The 17,969-nt window shown below is 53.5% G+C and overlaps 2 protein-coding genes across 21 annotated transcripts in view; one reads left to right on the top strand and one right to left on the bottom strand.

Moving 5' to 3' along the window:
• Positions 1–2,536: 2,536 nt before the first annotated feature.
• On the bottom strand, positions 2,537–6,749 carry C9H1orf43 (chromosome 9 C1orf43 homolog). 4 transcript variants are annotated; one of them, XM_052795920.1, is made up of 7 exons: positions 6,594–6,749; positions 5,949–6,050; positions 5,582–5,690; positions 5,277–5,330; positions 4,795–4,961; positions 4,601–4,659; positions 2,537–2,660 (listed from the first exon to the last, which is right to left on the bottom strand). In XM_052795920.1, exons 1-7 carry the CDS (start codon positions 6,660–6,662, stop codon positions 2,624–2,626), a joined length of 597 nt encoding a protein of 198 aa, XP_052651880.1. In that variant the 5' UTR covers positions 6,663–6,749; the 3' UTR covers positions 2,537–2,623. The 4 variants fall into 4 exon arrangements, with proteins under 4 accessions (XP_052651880.1, XP_052651878.1, XP_052651879.1 ...); XM_052795918.1 differs by lacking the exon at positions 2,537–2,660 and adding an exon at positions 2,979–4,176 and having other exon boundaries at positions 6,594–6,747; XM_052795921.1 differs by lacking the exon at positions 2,537–2,660 and adding an exon at positions 4,183–4,453.
• A 74-nt stretch (positions 6,750–6,823) lies between these two features.
• Positions 6,824–17,969, top strand: part of UBAP2L (ubiquitin associated protein 2 like) — a 31,343-nt gene continuing 20,197 nt past the window's right edge. For 6 of the 17 annotated variants that reach the window (XM_052795899.1, XM_052795902.1, XM_052795907.1 and 3 more), the window contains exons 1-8: positions 6,824–6,913; positions 10,857–10,986; positions 11,558–11,635; positions 12,040–12,174; positions 14,666–14,834; positions 15,168–15,263; positions 15,999–16,044; positions 16,324–16,436. In XM_052795899.1, coding sequence (XP_052651859.1) covers positions 10,897–10,986; positions 11,558–11,635; positions 12,040–12,174; positions 14,666–14,834; positions 15,168–15,263; positions 15,999–16,044; positions 16,324–16,436 — 727 coding nt within the window. In that variant the 5' untranslated portion in view covers positions 6,824–6,913; positions 10,857–10,896. Of the gene's footprint in view, positions 6,949–10,856; positions 10,987–11,557; positions 11,636–12,039; positions 12,175–14,665; positions 14,835–15,167; positions 15,264–15,998; positions 16,045–16,323; positions 16,437–17,969 lie in introns of all 17 variants that reach the window. The other 11 variants (XM_052795903.1, XM_052795909.1, XM_052795904.1 and 8 more) reach the window with 6 other exon arrangements.

Raw genomic sequence — 17,969 nt, forward strand, 5'->3', positions numbered from 1 at the left:
AATATGTTTGATATTTAGTTGGTTTTCCAATAAAACAACCTAATATCAAACATATCAGACAGAGGCAGGGGCAGGCGAAGGCAGACAGGATGCGGGGCTCAGCTTCCTGCAAGAGAAGGAGAGGTGGAGAGCTGGAGGTGGGGATTAACTCCTCGCTGTTTGCCTGAGCAGGACTCCCCAGGGCACCACGCCGGCAGCACCCTGGCCTCGCCTCAGCGTCTGGAGGCTGCCTGGGCAGCTGCATCGGCATTGGGATGCTCTGGGATCCGGTGCCCGAGCAGGAGGCATCCTGCAGCGGGGACGAAGCTGCAGCAGGGCAGTGCAGGCACAGTCGCATGGCATGGCATGGCATGGCAGGCCATGGCAGGCCATGGCACACCATGGCACAGCATGGCATAGCACGGCACAGCAGGCAGCGCTGCTCACCTGTCCCTGCACACCCGGGGCCAAGGGGACCCTACATCCGTCACTGCCTTACCTGGGCTGGCTTGGGGGGCTCCTCAGCGGTCTGGCTCAGGGGCCGCCCAGCCGGCGTTTATAACTGCGCTCAGCTGCACCCCGCGGGGGGACGCAGCCAGCGAGCGCCCTGGCCCTGCGCACATGGCCTCATTCCCATTAATTACCACCCATTGACATCCCCCTGCCCCTCGGCGGACCCCCATGCCCTTGCCGCTGAGCGCTGCTGGTCGATATGGGTCGATGGCCCTGCGCCGCCTGCTCCTGCCCCCAGTCACACTCCACCGTCATTAGCAGGGTCATCAATACTGGGGAGCCGGCCCCGTCCCAGCGGGCTCTGCGCCACTGAGGGGCTGCGCATGACCCTGCCCAAGGACAAGCCCCGGCAGGGCTATGTCCCTGTCCCCTCACTTTGGGGAGCCCCTGGGACCCCCTGTCCACAGGAGCATTCCCTCCGCGAGGCGGCCAGAGGAGGCAACCGCCTGTCACCCTGACCCATCCCTCATGTGGAGGCACAGGTGGGTGAAAAAGGCAGGACCCCTGACCTGCTCTGGGGTGGCTGTTGGGACCTGGCTGGCAGCATCCAGCCATGAGGGCACATGGGGTCTTGAGGTGCTGGGGGCATGTGTCTCCCCACACCATGCCAGTGATTCGCTGCAGTGGGACGCACCGACCTTGGGAACAGCACTGGGGGCTCTGCGGGGGCCCAAACTTTGAGGGACCAGTGTGGCAGGACACGGGGCAGCCAGAGCCCCAAGTGCCACAGGGGGATGGGGGCACATCCCTGCCCTGCTGCCTGCCTGGGCTGGGTGACCAGAGGCTCCAGCCCCACGGGGGTGGCAGCAGGCCGGCAGGGCCACATGGGGAGGGTGGCAGCAGGGATGGCAGGGACACACGTGGCAGCAGCACGGTGCCAGGAGCTGGGTGGGGACATGCATGCAGCGGTGGCTGATGTGATGCAACCCGACAGCCGAGCTAATGAAGGGCCGTGGGCAGGGGGTGCCGGCCTGGCGGCCCCCAGCCCTGTCAATAAACAGACCCAGGGCAGGCACTGATGGGCCCTGGGGCTGGGAGACACCAAGGTCAGGCACAGGCAGCAGGGATGGGAGGCGGGGGACATGGCCCCGAGTCGGGGAGCCAACAGTGGTTCAGGGGTGCCCAGATGGCAAGTGGGGCCAGGGAGCGTCACACCCAGCCCAGCTGGGCTCCTCTCCTGCTGCTGCAGAGTTGTGCCGCACAGCCAGGAGCACCGTGCCACAGGAGACAGGAGCCTGTAGCCAACACCAGCATGGCACGGCCAGGACCCAGCCATGGAGCATGCAGGGCTAGTGGAGGCACACTGGCCGTGCTGCCATCTCCTGGTGTGGCCATGGCCGGGACCGCATGTGCAGCATCTGGCACGTGTAGGTTTGTGGGCAACGTTGCCAGATCCCAGTCGCAGGGATTGTGCTGGGCTGCATCTTCCCTCCACCTCTGCCCAGGGCTGTCCCATGTCCTTGCATGCAGCAGACACAGATCCTGTCTTGCTCAACATGTTTTATTCTTGGCCAGGAAGCTGGGCGATGCCCGGCCAGTGCTGAGCCCACCAGGTCAGGCACTCACAGCTGTTCCATGTAGAAGGCTTTCCCGAGCTGGTGCAGCTCCTGCTGTTGCTGTTGGCGCTCATCCTGGAGAAGCCGGTGCAGGGCGGCTCGGCGGACCTGCTGGGCACGGGAGCTGGTGCTGAACGCCCCATCCCTGTGGCTTGCCAGCACTGAGAGACATTGTCCCCCAGGATGTGGTACTGGAACACGATGAGGAGGGCACCCGACCCTGGCAGCACAGGGCTCGGTGCACCCGGCCGTGCCCAACCCATATGTGGCCTCACCATCGTCTACTCCTGGACAGCGAGGTGCAGCTCCGACTCCATGCTCTGCTGCAGTGCCCTGCAGGCCATGGCCCAGATCCTCTCCCAGCACTGCGGGTGTCCCCCAGCCACCTGCCCACAGCTGTGGTGACACGGGGTGGGCCGGACAGGGCACTGAGGGAACACCAGCGCCTGCCGCCCCGCCCCAGCCCACCCATAGGGCTGAGCCCCAGCTCGCCCCATGCGAGGGCTCCCCCTCGCCTGCTGCCCCCCAGCACAGGGGGTTCAGACCCTGGAGCTCCCTTTGCCGGCTCTACCTCTCTAGCAGCCTTCTGCAGGCACTCCCCTTTGCCAGGACCTGCAACCAAAGCAACACGTTTGGGGGTCCATGGTTTAACCCGCACAAGGGGGATGCTGTCCCCAACTGCTCCCAGGAACCCCAGAACAGCCACCTTCCCAGCCCCTGCCCCATCCCACCTTCTCCTGCCGGAGCGAGGGGGTCAGGCTGCTTGCCACTGCCATGGCCAGTTCCACAGGGACCCCACAACTACCCCCTGCACCAGCCATGTCGTTAACAGTATCCCCGTTACCATGGCAGCGGCACAGGGACAGACACAGCCCTGGATCTCGCAAGGAAGGGCTCCCTGCAGTCAGAGGCCAACAGCATGCATCCTGCTTGGGGTTAACTGTCATTTTATTAAACAGCAATTAAAAAGAGTGCAGAGGCCCAGGCGAGGTGCAGGGGTCCCCGCCCCACATGGTACACACTGCGGTGACTAGTGAGCAGCGGGCACTGCCATCGGCCTGGCAGGACACAAGACGTCAAGTTGGGGGTGCGAGCTTTTGCCCCCGGGGGCTTGGCAGCCGCTGGCACACAAGGCGCTGGTGAGAGTGGGAGGAAACACCCCCTTGGCAGGACAGACAGGACGTTCAAAGCTGGTATTTGTCTGCCCGAGACGTCCCCAAACGCCCAGTTGCAGGAGAAAGAATAGAAACTGCAGCCCAAAGAGGCACCTCAGCCACAGTGGCTGAGAACTGGCCACCAAACTATTTACACTCCGTCCAGGCACCCTGGTGCATGGCCTGGGCACACAGGGAGGCTGGGCACGCCTGGCTGAGAGCAGCAGGCAGCGATGGTGCCACAGGGAGAAGAGCATTCACCCTTTGGAAAGAAAGTCGAGCAGCTTCAGAGCCCAAGACCCACACAGGCAGGACGGACAAACAGCATCAGCCCCTGCTGGCCATCACAGGGAAAGAGGATAGGTGGATGAGAGCGCTGGCTGGGATCCATGTCTTTTATAAATAAACTAAAGCTGATCAGTTTATTCACAGGGCCAGGGCTCTGTTGCCGGATTCAAAGCCTCAAGCCTGAAGCGTGTCCCAGGCCTGCTGCAGAGAAGACTGCATGGGCCAATCTCCTCCAGGTTCAGCAGACGGACGTGCTGCTTTGAAACAGGCTCCTGGCAAGGGCCAAGCTCCACCAGCCAAATGAGACGGAGCCTCCACCGAGCGACGATCTCCAACAGTGTGCAAAAGGGAGACCCGAGAGCGCAGCTACTTCCTCCCAACACTGCCTGCATGGCAAACTGTGGCCAAAACCCGCCCAGGACACCAGCCGCACCCAGCAAGGGGCTCTGCTCGTGGCAGGTCCCTGGAGCAGTGCTCCCTGCACAGCTCACAGGGTGCTCTCCAGCGTGTTGTAGTTGTCCTTGAAGCTCTTCAGCTCCAGGAAGTGTTTGGCACGTTTGCTCTTCTGGTTGGAAGGCAGGTAGGTGACCTGGATGGTGGCGGGGTTGGAGACTTCGGGGGAGAGGGTGAGGTCCTTCGCTGCTGACTGGTGCTGCTGCTGGCTGCTGCCTCCCCGGGCCTTGGTCCTGCAGGGAGAGAAGAGGCACCATCACAGCTGCTGCCCTCCCCAGAGGAGCCGCTCGACCATTGCATCCATCTGGCTGACATGAGGCAGATCTGCCCTCAGGACGACGGCGCTCACTGTGGTTTTGAAAACCAAGGCTGGTGCTTCTGTGGGTGCCAGGCCTGGAGCCCGCGTGAGGTCCCTGGCTCAAAGCGGCCAGTGCAAGCAGGAACGTGGACTGTCACCAAGTAACAAACCCCAAAATGCTTTAACAGATGGGCTGTAAAGAGTAAGTAAACCTGGAAGGACGGACAGGCATAAACAGCCCATGTCTGAGGCTGGGTTTTGCCCCAAAACCCATCTCTGTTCACACCTCCACGGTGCGCTGCTGGAGCCCAAGAAGCTACCACCGCACCCCGGCTACACACCCAGGCAGTAACACTTACAAGTTTGCCAGCTCGTTCAGAGCATCCTGGTACTTCAGATATTCCGGTTTCCCAAAGACCTGGACACAAACCGAAAAGACCGTGGATAACCCAGACAAGGTTACAGCACGACCTCAATCCAGCCATCAGACTGGAGCGCAGCAACAGCCCCCTGCGCTGCTGCGGAGGCCAGGCAATGCAGTGCCAACACTTACCCCAGTGCCGTAGCGGGCACTCTCATACCCATCCAGCAAGGTGTCAATCAAGGCTTTGCGGATGCCTTTGAATGAGGTGCTGGAATTCCGCAGTTCCAGCAGGTAGGCACAGAAGTTCTTCCCTATTAAAGACTTCGGGTACCGGCCCTCTGCATGAAATGGGATTTCTGGAAAATAAAAAGGCACAAAATAACCGGCTGAAGCGCAGGTAAAAATACTTGTGTTCACACACAGACAATGTCAGAAGTTGGTGGCTAATTAAACTTCCCACATCTGCTGCCTCCATTTGCTGACTGCTCCCAACACGTGAGTAAAGCCGACCCTCAGGCTGCTAACCTTGGATGGGATAAGTGACTGCTATTCCCAAATGAGGACCTTGAGCCTTATCATGAGACTGCTGGCCAATGCACCACACCCTTATTTCCTCCACACATGGTCTATCTCCACTCTACCCCTCCCACTCCTGCCCTGAGCGCCCTTACCAGATGTTCTGATCGCATCCAGCGCCTTCATCCTGTACAGGTAATTATAGCATCCTGGCAAAGAGAAAACCCAAACTGAAAGCTCTGCAAAACTTGGCAGCAGGAGGGAGGTGGGGAAAGCAGATAGGAGCAGAGTGCAGAGACACCTTCTCACGTCGGCTCGCCAAACACGACATTGCAATGGGACAGTCAACAAGAGAGGCCAGAGACACAACTTGGCCCCAGGGGAATGACCTGCTGTAGCAGGACAAGCACTGGATGGTGATTCCGGTGGTCTCCGACTGACATGCAGCAAGAGAGGGTACCTTGTGTCTCCAGCTGCAGAAGCCTGCTGTCGTCCTCAGCTAACAGCCGGGGCTCGTACTTGATGTCTTGCACCCTCGACAGTCTAATGTCGATTTCTTCCTTTAAATCCTGCACAGCGGGGAAAAAAAAACCTGTTTACAGAGCACTCACTTTGTTTGTGGGATCACAAGCATGATAACAGTCAAGTCCTGGGGCCCCTCTGAAATAAACCTGCTCCCTCTCCAACCACCCATCACCACACTAAGGTGGCAGCTCCTGTAAACATCCGATTTTGAAGCAGACCCTGCCTACTCTTCCAGGCACAGATGGGTCCATGGGCACAGGAGAGGGAGGGCACATCCCCACCACAGGGTTGCGTGCACCCACCTTGGGCGCATGCTGTCCGACAGGCACGTGGGGGCCACGGCGGGACTTCATGGCGAAGCGCATGATCTGGCGTTTCACAAAGATGAACAGCAGCACAAAGACCTGGACCACAGCAGGGACGGGGGTCAAGCACGTTGAGCTGCACCCCGGGGGGTCTCACAGCCAGCCTGGGCTCAGCCCCACTGACACCCTATTCCCAACTCTGTGGACACTCCAGGCCAAGCAACCACAGGGCCCCACAGATCCTCTCTAAACCGGCAAGTACAGGGGTCCCTGTGCAGCCCATCAGGAGCCCCATGAACACCCGGGGCGGCCCCACAAACAGCCCAGCCTCCACAGAGGCTCCTACTCACGTCCTCTCCCTGCCCCACAGATGCCAGGACCCCACGGGCACTCCGGCCCAGCCCCGTGAAGGCCCCGAGTCCAGCTCGACGGCAGTTCCCCACCGACATGTCCCACTAGAGCTTTACGGACACGTCAGGCCCGGCCTCACAGAGGCCCCACGGACACCCCAGGATCGGCCTCACAGGGGCCCCGGCCCCACGGGAGCCCCACAGACACCCCGGGCCCTGTTCCACGGGGGCCCGGGCCCCACGGACACGTCAGGCCCGTCCCCCCGGGCCGCCCCGCGCCCGCCCGGCTCACCAGGCTGCCGTAGGCCATCACCAGCACCACGTTGACCCCGGAGAGCCAGTTGCTGCCGGCCCCCGCCATCCCCTGCCCGGCCCGGGGGCGCACAACATGGCGGCCGCCGAAGCCGCTCCGCGCCCCCGCCACGTGACAGAGAGCGAAGGCACTCTTCACGTAACGCGGCGCTCGCGTCACACGCGCGGGCCGCCAGGAGAGCACCCCTCCCCACCACCCGCGCTCGTCACGTGGGTGAAGCCGGGCTGGCCCTGCCTCCGCGCCCTCTTCACGTGATGGGGGCGGGCGCCGCTGGTAGTTGTCAGTGTGGTGAGACCCAGGTAAAGTTGGCTGCGCGGAGGCGGCGGCGGCTCCGGTAACTGCGCGCGGCCTCTTTAAATCCCGCTTCCCCCCCCCCGCCACTATCGCGCGCCCCTCGGCCCTCCCGGCCCCGCTACCGTCCTCTCGGTCCCGTCGTGCCGCTCCGGGGGCGGCCGCCGCGCCCCGCCGCCGGGCCCCGCGCGGCCTAGTGGGCCGGGCCGCAGCCGGGGACTGGCGTAGCGCGCGGCCGCCGCAGGTGAGGGCGGGCGGACGGAGCTGGAGGCTGGCGGAGGAGGAGGAGGGACAGGAATGGCGGCCGCGGCCATGAGGGCGGAAGCGGCCCGCGCTTGCCCGCCTCCCGGGTGCGGGCTCGGCCTGGCGCCGCGCCGCCGTGGGGGCTCCTGCCTAGCGCCGCGGGTGCTCTCCGCCCCGCTCCGGTTCCCTCCGGCTGTTCGCCCCCATTGTGTGCTGTGGGTTGGGCCGCCGGGCCTGCTGGGCCGCGGGACCGGGCGGTTCCGGCCCTAGCGTGTTCCCGGGGCCCGCCCGGCCCCGCCGCTGCCGGCGGTAACAATGGGGGCCGCGCTGCCCCGCTACCGCCGTGCTCTCGGGGCTGTTCGCGTGCGACCGGGCCCGCCTCCGGCACCTTTTCTTCGGCAGCGCCCCGGGTGCCTTTGCCGGCGGCAGCCCCTCGGTGCGGGGCGGGCCTCCGCCGCCCGCCTGAAGCTCCCGGGCGATGCCGGTTCGGTGGCCCTGGAGCAGCCCCGGCCCGTGAGCGTGTGGCCCGCTCGAGGTGCCGTGCACGGCGTTTGCCTCCATGCCGGTTTGGGGTGCTCTTCCCGATAAAGCACTGCACGTCGATGCCGAACTGGGGCCTCTGATAGTGTATGCGGGGGCATCGCCCCAAAATCTCGTACTCTGTGCGCACAGGAGTTATTCGGTTTGCAGCCGTGATGGGTTCGCCCCAGAGGAAAACTCATAACTCTGATAAACCAGCCCCCCATGTCGTGCTCCTTCGGGTGCTTGTTCTGCCCCACATTGCAGGAAGACCTTTCCAAATGCTTTGCCCTCTGTGGCCCTTTACTTTGGAGCTTCAGAGTCTTTTGCACGTGTTAATTAAGCTGTGTTGGAGGGGGATGGAAATGCCAATTTTCTGTATTGACGGACAAGGGAAACTGAGGCTGGGATGTGCCGGGACTTGCCCAGCATCAGCCAGCAGGTCTGGCATAGCTGGGGATAGCGGATGTGACCGACAGATCCTTGTTCTAAAACTGTAACTTACCTGAAATTTTTAATAAAATGAACAGTTTGTTATGTTTTTGTATCATCTCTTTTTCTGGAGACTCCGCACTTCGCATTTCGTGTATCTGAGGTTTTCTCCTTTCTAGATATGGAAGGCGAGTAGCAGTGTAGCCTGAAAAGAAAAAGGGGTAGATGCAGAGTGTCACATTTACTTGCAGCTTCTTTGAAGAAAAGATGTTGTAACCTGTAGCTGTGAAGCTGTTTCTTTTCTCTAAATCTTGTATGAATGCATCACTTTCCTGTTGTTCTGAAATGTAAGCGCTGGTCCGGTTTAATGCTGTTTCTCTGGTGTGGATCAGCCACCGATTTGCTTTGGCTGGAGTCGCCCTTTTTTATTGCATCCCTCATGGTGAATATATATGGGTTTGCTCTTTTAAAAAAAACCAAACACATAAAATGCTTTTGATGAAGATTGTTTTGAACTGGTAAACTCATATTATCATCACTTCTGTGCGGGGCCAGTTCAAGTGTCAGGATAACCAAGATTTGCAGTTAAATGTTGCCTGTGAGCTGTACTGAAGTTACACGACTGAGGAGTAAATTAGCAGCAGCCAAGTCATCTTCCCTCAATGTAGCGCATGGGGTGTTGCATGGGGACACCCGCTTACCCAATGGTCTCAGCAGGGTCAGGGCCTGGCTGATATTTCTATAATAGATGTTTTTCTTGTGGGTTTTTTGCATGTTAAAGAAAAAATAATCATGATTTAATCGTGGCAGAAATGCAGCTGGGCAGAGCGGAGCGTGGCAGCTGTTGAACAATGCCCAGCCACTGCACAAAGGTTTGGGGCAGCAGACTGCTGGAACTGTATCCTATTGAAATTGCAGATTAAGTTACTGCAAACGCGCAGGATTGCTTCCCTCTGGGCCTGCAGTTCTGCTGCCAAATTGGTTTAATGTGACAACTTGTTTGTGCGTGAAACACTTAGAACTGGAAGAGATGTAGTGGTGGAGAGTGAAAATAAATACTGTGGGGAAGAAGCCTGCATGGAGCATGGGAGGGATGGCTGCGTAGCCCAGGAGGCTTTGTCTGCTCTGCCTTGGGTGAAGCCCAGGCTTGGTGCTCTCCCTTAAATCTGCTCAGTGTCACACGCAACTTGGGGGGTCCTGGTGACCAGACAGGTAGCTTGGGATTGTTTCCTGATAAGAAACCTTGGCACTGTATATCTGGAAAACTGTGGTTTTAAGTTGCCGCGAGGCATGGGTAGCCCCAAAGGGCAAACTTGTGAGGTTTTGTGGGAAGCTGCGGGAGCAATTGCACTTAAAAACTTGCCTACAAAGGAAGGCTAGATGCTGATGGGAGCAGGTGTGGTGGCATGTGCATTGAGCCACGGTGTGGAGGTGACGTTAGGATCTCCGTGCTCTTGGGGAAAGATCTCCCACCCCAGCTGAGCACTCCGCTTGCCGACTTTAACAAGAGACTCCCCAGTTGTTACCGGGCTGTTTGCTAACACTGCTTCTGAGCTTTCCCTGCTTTGCACGCCAGGTCTTGCTCTGTGCTGCCACATTGGTGTTCACTAGCAACATTTCAGATCATGTCCTGCAGGTCGGATTTTCTTGCTTGGGTTTCCTCCCTGCTCTTATGTTCTGTATGTGGCTCCTTCCCCTGTCCCAACCGTCTGCTTGCAGCACTGGCACCTGGAGCAGACCCTGCTGCTTTGGAGGAGGGTGTTGCAGTCTTGTTAATGAAATAAAAAAATGTGAAGTTTGCAATTATTGAGATTTTAGGGGCTTGGAAGTAGCAAGTCCTGCCAAGTGCCGTGGGATATGTCTGGCATCGCTTGTGCCTGGGAGACGATAAAGAGGGTAAAACTCCTTAGTGCTGATCATATTCTAACCATCTGGGTTGGACTCTTCCCCTGAAGACCAGTGTGAGGTTATAAAACTCCAATTCCTTTGGACACTCCATGGCCTGAGCTCTTGCTGGGTTTTGCTTTAAGAAGTTACCTAACAATGTTACTGGCTGTTATTCCTTGTTGACATCTAGTTCACTTTTTTGGTAGTTTTTTAATCCAGAATACTCAGTTGAAGACAACTTAATGTTTCCAGTTCTGGGGAATAATTGAAGCAAGGAAAAATGGGCAGTTATTCAAGGGCGGTATTTTTTTAAAACAATACCCATAAACCTGTAGCACCACTTATTAGTGGAGCATTTTTGCTTCCCCTGCCCTGCTTTGAAGGCAAGAAGGGAGAAGGGGAAGTAGCTGATGTGTCTGAGGCTCTGAGATGTTCTGCTCTCCAAGTGAAGCTTCTTTAGAGCTTTTTTCAAGCATTCCTTGTTCCAGTTGATCGCTGTAGCCTCTTACAGCCCTGGTCATGGCAAATCCTTGCCTGCTCACACACTTGTGTTTTAGCAGCAAGTCGTTAAACCCTTTACCCAAAGTACTTCTGCTCCTGGGTCCTGATTGCTCCCACCTGGATGCAGGTGATGTTTCATTTGGAGCATTCCGCTGTGGTAGTGGTGGAGAAACCTCAAGAAGTACAAGTCTTGGGAGCATGTGGAAATGGTAGACTGGCCTGCCATGGCTTTGGGGGAAGCAGTGGGGAGGGTGGGGGCCTGCAACGGCTTTGCTGGCTGCCTTGCCCATGCAATCGTTCAGTCTTGTCGCTGCCTTTTGGTTTTGGTTTCTAACAGTCTGTTCTCTCTTCTCCCCTGACCCACCACAGAGTTCTACCTTGTAAATACTGTTATTTGTATATACTGTAAATGATGACATCGGTGGGCACTAACCGAGCCCGGGGGAACTGGGAGCAGACACAGACACAGAGCCAGACACAGCACAAGCAGCGGCCGCAGGTAAGGGCAGCGTCCATGGAAACCAGTTAGCTTGGAGGTGGAGACCTGGCACTCCTGCCTGGCCCAGTGCTAACAGCTGGGCTTGGCCTAATGAACTTCCTGTGTGCTGCAGGGTGCTGCTTGCAGAGCCAGGTTAATTGGGCGGCCACTGATGGTGGGGTTTCCGCATTGGTGTCTCCAAGCAGGAGCGGGGGCTGAGATTTGGTTTTACTTCCATCTGACCATTCCCCGTTCACTTTAATGAATGCAAGTGGCTGAGAAGCCACCTGCAGTGGGTTCTGGTGGTGGTAAGGTCTGCCTCAAAGTGGACATAGTTTAGGTGATTGTTGCTCACCTGGTGCCATGAGGCCATCCAGCAATATGTCCCTTTCTTCCAGACTCCCCTCACTTACTCCTCTTCCATCCGACTTTCTCTCTGAAGCTTTCCTCTTTCTGACCCTTGTTTGCGCCTCCTCTTCATCATATTGATTCCTTTCCAGAGATCTCAGGGAAGCGGTATGGCCTTTGGAGGAACGTTTGTTGGAAATGTGCCACTCTAACTGCGTGCTCTCTCTACATTCAATTTCTTTAGGCTACTGCGGAACAGATTCGACTTGCACAGATGATTTCGGACCACAACGACGCTGACTTTGAGGAGAAGGTGAAACAAGTGAGTGCAGAAAGTGAGGGTGAACCCTGACAGGAAGACAAGATTGATGTTGAGAGTACCTTGAATGCTGGGTGGGGTGGGGGGAGGGACGTGGCCGGCTGCTCCCTGAATTTCCTTGGACTGGCTTGTTCCCCAGAACGCAGGGAACAGTGTTATCCTGAGAAAAGGAGGTTAAAGGTTGGGTTGTGATGAAACAACAGTAGCTCAGAAATTCCCAGCCTCAGTTACTTCTGGTTGAGGAGTCATAATTAAGCTGAGAAGGCTGGGGAGACTCCCAAATCCTGATACTACTTTGTAGGATTTCTGGTTTGGGATTCGACTTGCTTGCCTCCTAAGAGATCCATAGAGATTTTGGTGCCTTCTTGGTTTGGAACACGCTGACCGTGGTGTTGTCTTCTCTATAGCTGATCGACATCACAGGCAAGAACCAGGATGAGTGTGTGATTGCTCTGCATGACTGCAATGGAGATGTTAACAGAGCCATCAACGTGCTGCTGGAGGGCAATCCGGACACGGTAGGATTGGGTCCTGTAACTCTGGTGAGGCCTAGTTCAGTGTAACTGCATATTTGGAGACAAGACATACAGTAATGTCTAGCTAACGAGAGCCAAAATGACTGACTAGTTCCACAAGTAGCATATAGAGTGTGATTGTGTCCTGGCTTCTTAACAGTGCTCTCTGTAGGCTTGCACAGAATGCGAGTGTGGCCAGCAGGCCCAAAGGAATAGAGGGGAAAATGCAATAAAGCATTTACTTCCTATTCCTTTGAATTCCAAGCACTTTGACAACAGTACAGTGGCATCTGTATAAACTTTCACACTGCTGTGAGTGTAAAGTACCTTATCTTTTCCCATGAGGGCTGAGTGACCTGTGTTGAAAGGCAGGTATGTGTCAGCTGTGGTTTCTTTCTGTTAGAGTAATGCAGGGTTTCTGGCCCTAAATACTCGCTTCTCAGCGATGCGCTGACTGGCTTGTGTGCTGCTGCCCGTGTCAGATTTTTGAGGGTCTTTTTGCTGTTTGTTTTCTGTGGACTTAGGCTCAACTCCTGTTACTTGTGCAGGTGCCTGTCTCAGGCAAGCTGAAGTCAGCTCTGAGAACAAGTGAGCACTTGCTTAGGTGGACCTTCCACCTCGTGTGCGGGATGTCATTCATTTTGTGACAGACAGCAGAGACGCAAGTTCTGTACAGCCCAGTAAATAGCCTACAAATATCAGGTCCTTCCAAACTGCCACTGACCAAACATATCTTCCCAGCGCCCTGGTCTGGCTGAAGCTGACTCAACTCTTTGTAGAGTTGAGGCTCCAAATGTCACTTCAGAATATTATGTATTAGTTCTTTTTTTTTCTCATTATTAGCCCTGAGCGTAGATGGATGAGCTGGACACCTCAGACTATATTCTGTGTAACGTAGCTGCTCCCCAGTGTCAGGTGCTTTGCTAGCTTTGGCACCAGCCAAGTTCAGTACAGCGCACATAAGCGTTCTTCCTTGCCATTAGAGAGCCCTTTCCATTGACAACTGAACAAAATAGCTGTTGGAAAATCCTTTTAGAAAGGGGATGATAGGAATGTGCATTGCTGAGGCAAAGCTCTGCTGTGACTGTATTTGCCTCCACATCCCTTGTAACTGGTGGCTTCTAGTTAAACGACAAACCCCTGTAATCACAATTGCATTTCCTAGATAAACACATTGCTCATGAAAATAGCATCCAGGATAGTGTGCAGCAAACTGCGTTATGTAGCAGTACCTCCTTTATTTGAGCAGCTGAAACGCCCAGCAGTGTAAGATATGCAGGGCAAGGCACGGCTACTGCAGAAGATTTGTAGAGGCAGAAACAGAGTTGGCAGAGCAAAGCCCTCGAGTGCCTGCCACTTCTCCAGCCTGCAGTGCCATGGGGGCCCTGTGAGCTGGTACCTGCATCACTGAGCACAGGCAGCATCTGCAATGTAATTGGTCAAAGGTCTTGGAGCTGCTTCTGGCCTGGATTCAGCTTGTGCAGCAATCCTGTAAAGGGGATTTTCTGATAGACTTGCTAATTGCTCAGGTACTCCCATGCTGATGAAGACAGCTCACCTGCTGAGCTAGTTACTCATAATGTACTGTATTTCAAACAGTAAAGGAGCTGGCGTGATCTTAGCATTGGGTTAGACTTGGCTTAAAATTACAGTATTCAAAGCAAATGTTTTCCTAAATTTCCTTCTGAGCCAGATACCTATGGAGAGAGACTTCAGAAGCCTTGGGTTTGAAGGCAGTTTGTGCCTCTGTTTTTTTTGTCACTGCCCCTGCACGTTGCCATCTGAAACCAGCTGTTTACTTGTCTGCCAGTTATGTTTTCAGGTGTTTGTCAATGACTTGTGACTATTTTTAATTGTTTGAACAGTGTGCAGCATCAGAGTATGAAACCACTACAGACTGTCATAAAGTACACCAATGCAGGCCCACAGCAATAAGCTAGAGGCGTGCTTAAGTTTTTAGTTGAGCTTGGGATGACTTGAACTTGCCTGTTGGATAAATTCTGTGTTACTCTTCTCCTTATGAGCTGCTATTTAGGGAAGAGTTTTTGTTAAATCACTGCATCTGAGAGAGTAACTTACCCCAAAATCTTGACTGCAGACACTTTGGAACATTTACCTGGGTTATTCTGAGAGCTCCCCAAAACAGTGACCTATATGAAATGGGAGGGGTTTTTTTCCCCCTAAACAGGGTAAATTTATCCACGCTTTGAACTTAAGTAGAGCGGGCATAATACTTACTCAAGAGGTTTAGTAGATCTTTGCAGAAATAGATAACTCATCTCCTGTTACCTCAAACTGCATGCCAGTCAGCTGTAAGAAGGCTTTCCTTGAAGGAAGAAGCTGTACTGTGTGTAGGCTGATAGACTCTTCTTAAAAAAAAAAAAAAAAAAATTTGGGCTGGAAACCATTTTTCTGGAGACCATTGCTATATTCTCTCTAGCATGTTTCAATATGTGTGTATTTGCATCTTGCATCAATCAAATTATGACTAACTTTTTTCCCCTCTGCAAATCTTCAGCATTCCTGGGAAATGGTTGGGAAGAAGAAGGGTGTCTCAGGACAGAAGGAGAGTGGCCAGGCAGAACCCAGTGAAGAAAGCAAAGAAAACCGGGAGAGGGATCGGGATTTCAGCAGACGACGTGGCGGGCCACCGAGGCGGGGGCGAGGTGCCAGCCGTGGAAGAGAGTGTATGGACCTGCCCTTTAATAACACCCGTAACTGTAATGGTGCATGCCGAGGCACTTTGTGCTGCATAAAAGCTGTCAGTAAAGCTTCTTGGGCAGACGCATCTTTGAGAAAAAACATCCTTGCGTGTGTGGTGATCTGATGCTCCCCTGTCTGAGATGGTTCCTTGAGTGATACCCTCAATACCATCAGCTTAAATAAAAGGAAGTTATGGGAGTGTTTGATGGTGTGGTCTCCCACACAGCCACTGTGCTTTGGTGTTTGAGGTCTGTTCTTGTATCCTCCCTAAAGCAGGATGAATCTTGAAATTGTCTTTGCATTGTTCTGTCTTTCAGTTCGGGGCCAGGAGAATGGACTAGATGGTGGTAAGAGTGGAGGATCTTCTGGAAGAGGCACAGAAAGAGGGAGGCGGGGACGTGGCCGAGGCCGAGGTACACATGGGGTTTGAGGTCAGAGGGGGTGGGAGGAGAAAAATTACATCAGCGTATCTATCTCCTCCATGAGGTTTGAAAGCCTCTTTTATGGGAGGAATTGCCAAACTGAAAATTAAGCACTTGATTTTTCTGTTCTTATGCTTACACTTAGTGCCGACATGTTGCTTCCCTATCTTAAGCATGCTAGAAACAGTATCTCATTCTTACATCCCATCCGTGAAGTTGGAAAAAAATAGGGCTTTAGAGGTGGGAAGTTAAAAAGAAACTAAGATGACTGTTTGGCAGGTGGGCCAATTGCTTGTTAGCAACAGAATGCGGATCCTCCTCGTTCTTGCACATGGGTCTCTGAGCACCATTGCTGTGCAAACGCTTGGCTTAGTTTTTAAATACTCAGTGGCAGAAATTCATTTTTCCACAAAATTTGTGCTGCTCGGGAATTGTTGCTGAGGACATACACTGCAGAAATCAGAACCTGGGGTCTGGTACTTATGGTTTGTGCCAGCTGGAGACCTCATCTGAGCCTGGAATCATGCATCATTGATTATACTGCCAGCCAGCTGAGGTCATTCCCATACATATAAAGACGCTGCTGGAAGTCCCATCAACTCAGGAAGATCCTCACCACTTTCATATTCTGGGCATCAGAACTCCATATGTTGTTCAAATGTTTCTTTTCCTGGTGATGCAGAGCCAAGAGAGATGCTCAGCAGTGTGTGTGTGTATATTTGATAGGTGGCTCTGGAAGGCGAGGGGGAAGATTTTCTGCCCAAGGCATGGGGTAAGTTTCACTGGTGCAAACCACTGCAAAAATAAAAGTCTTTGTGCACAAATAGTACTGTTTGTGTCATTTTTGTTCTGATTTTCCTTTTTTTGTTAATAAAGCCAAAACTGCATCATGCTAACTTAAATCTGGAATGGCTGGTGTAGCTCAAGCATACCTCTGCTGAGAACTGTCTTTTGAGACTCTTTGAGATGTGTTATGGTCTGAATAAAACCAGTTGCTTTGAAAATGCCTAGGGAGAGGGAGTAAAAATTTCCATCCTTATATTTCTTACAGAACTTTCAACCCAGCTGACTATGCTGAGCCAGCCGGCACAGATGAGAACTACGGGAATAGCAACAACAACACATGGAACAACACTGGCAGCTTTGAGCCGGATGATGGCACAAGTAAGTGGTCTTCATGCGCATTTGCTGTTTTCTATTTAGAGGGTAAGTGGATTTTGTGTCCATGCAGTTGCACCGAGGAGGTTCTGGGTAGCTTTTTGGCTCAGGGATGGAGGAATGGGTTGTTGGCTCAGAGATGGATTTCAGTGACCCTGTTTCTTTGCACCTGGAGGTGCCTTTGCATCAGTTAGGGTGACCACGTTGGAAACTGGGAGCTGGATGATTGTTCTGGTCTGAGCTTGTGTGTGCTGTTGCCCAACAGAGGCACGGGAACAGTTGCCTCCACTTGTTTTCCAGTAGAAACCATGCTGCCTCTTTGGAAGAGTCTTTTTTATAAACTGTAACGTGTTAAGCACATGCAAGTTCTCCCAATATTTGGTGCATCCTCCAGAGAGTATCACTTGGAGTTCAGATGTCTTGCTCTTGGTATGGGGAGCATTCTGTCTTTCATGGTCATCTTGCTCAAACTGCTGTAGAATGAGACCTTGTTACAGAAAGCTCATTGAGAAGAAGTCTTCATTGCTTCCTTGTTGAAGCAAACGTTTCTTCACTGGGCAGTTCGTGAATGCCGATCTGCCCTTGCATGTTCTCTTGCATTGGAAAAATGGTACTTTTTTTTTTGTTTCAAGTATGCACACTATTGTAAGACACAAGTGAACTCAGATTTTGCAGTGTGATAACTGGACAGAGTCACAAGGGACAATCCTTAATCGTAAGTAGTCTATTTGTGTGGGGTTTTTAAGAGTGGTTGTGGGGCGTTTTTTTGTGGAGCAATCTTGCACCACTGTGAAGTCAAACCATTTTTCCCTGATTTTTGAGCATTCAAGTAAATACCGCATCTTGGTTATAAGAAGCATTCACAACAGTATTAATGTTGCTTTAGGCCACTTCCATATTTCTTGTATTTGCTGAAAAACTGGTAGCTTTGGTAAGAGAGAAATAAAGTACTGTAAACTGTGATACCTTTTACTATGCGTTGTTAGTGCAGGGGTTATTTGGTTGGTTTGTGTTCTGGTGTGTTTTTGTTTGGGGTTTTTTGTTTGTTTTTTCTAGAAAACAGCTGTTTTGAAAGGGGAAAAATAAGCATGGCTTTGTAAAACACTAGCAGATTGATCATCATCTTGCTGACTGAGAAATGGAGTTTTAAATACTGGAGAGAGTAGTGTAGGCATGTGTTGATGGCAATGGGTACGCTTGCCTCTGGAGGAAAAAGGGATGGGAGTGGATGAGCTCTGTATGCTGGAAGCTTAACTGTCTAGTCTGAACAGGCTTGTGTGGGTTTTTTTTTTTCCTGTGTTGGTGTTTTGTGGAATTGTGGAACAAAGTGGTTTAGGGTGTGGTTGGGAGGAATTCAAGATTTTTCTGATGGAACAACTCAAATCTGCTCTAGTACTACAACACAGCTGTAAAGTTTATCATGCAACTATGCTGTTCACCTGTTTCGTGTGTGGTCGTTTTGTTTCCATTTTAGTAGCTGCAGGTGTCTCTTTAAATTAACAATATCCACAGGTACAATGTGACTGGTGTACATGGGGG

Source organism: Harpia harpyja, chromosome 9 (genome assembly GCF_026419915.1).
Source record: "Harpia harpyja isolate bHarHar1 chromosome 9, bHarHar1 primary haplotype, whole genome shotgun sequence".
NCBI lineage: Eukaryota > Metazoa > Chordata > Aves > Accipitriformes > Accipitridae > Harpia > Harpia harpyja.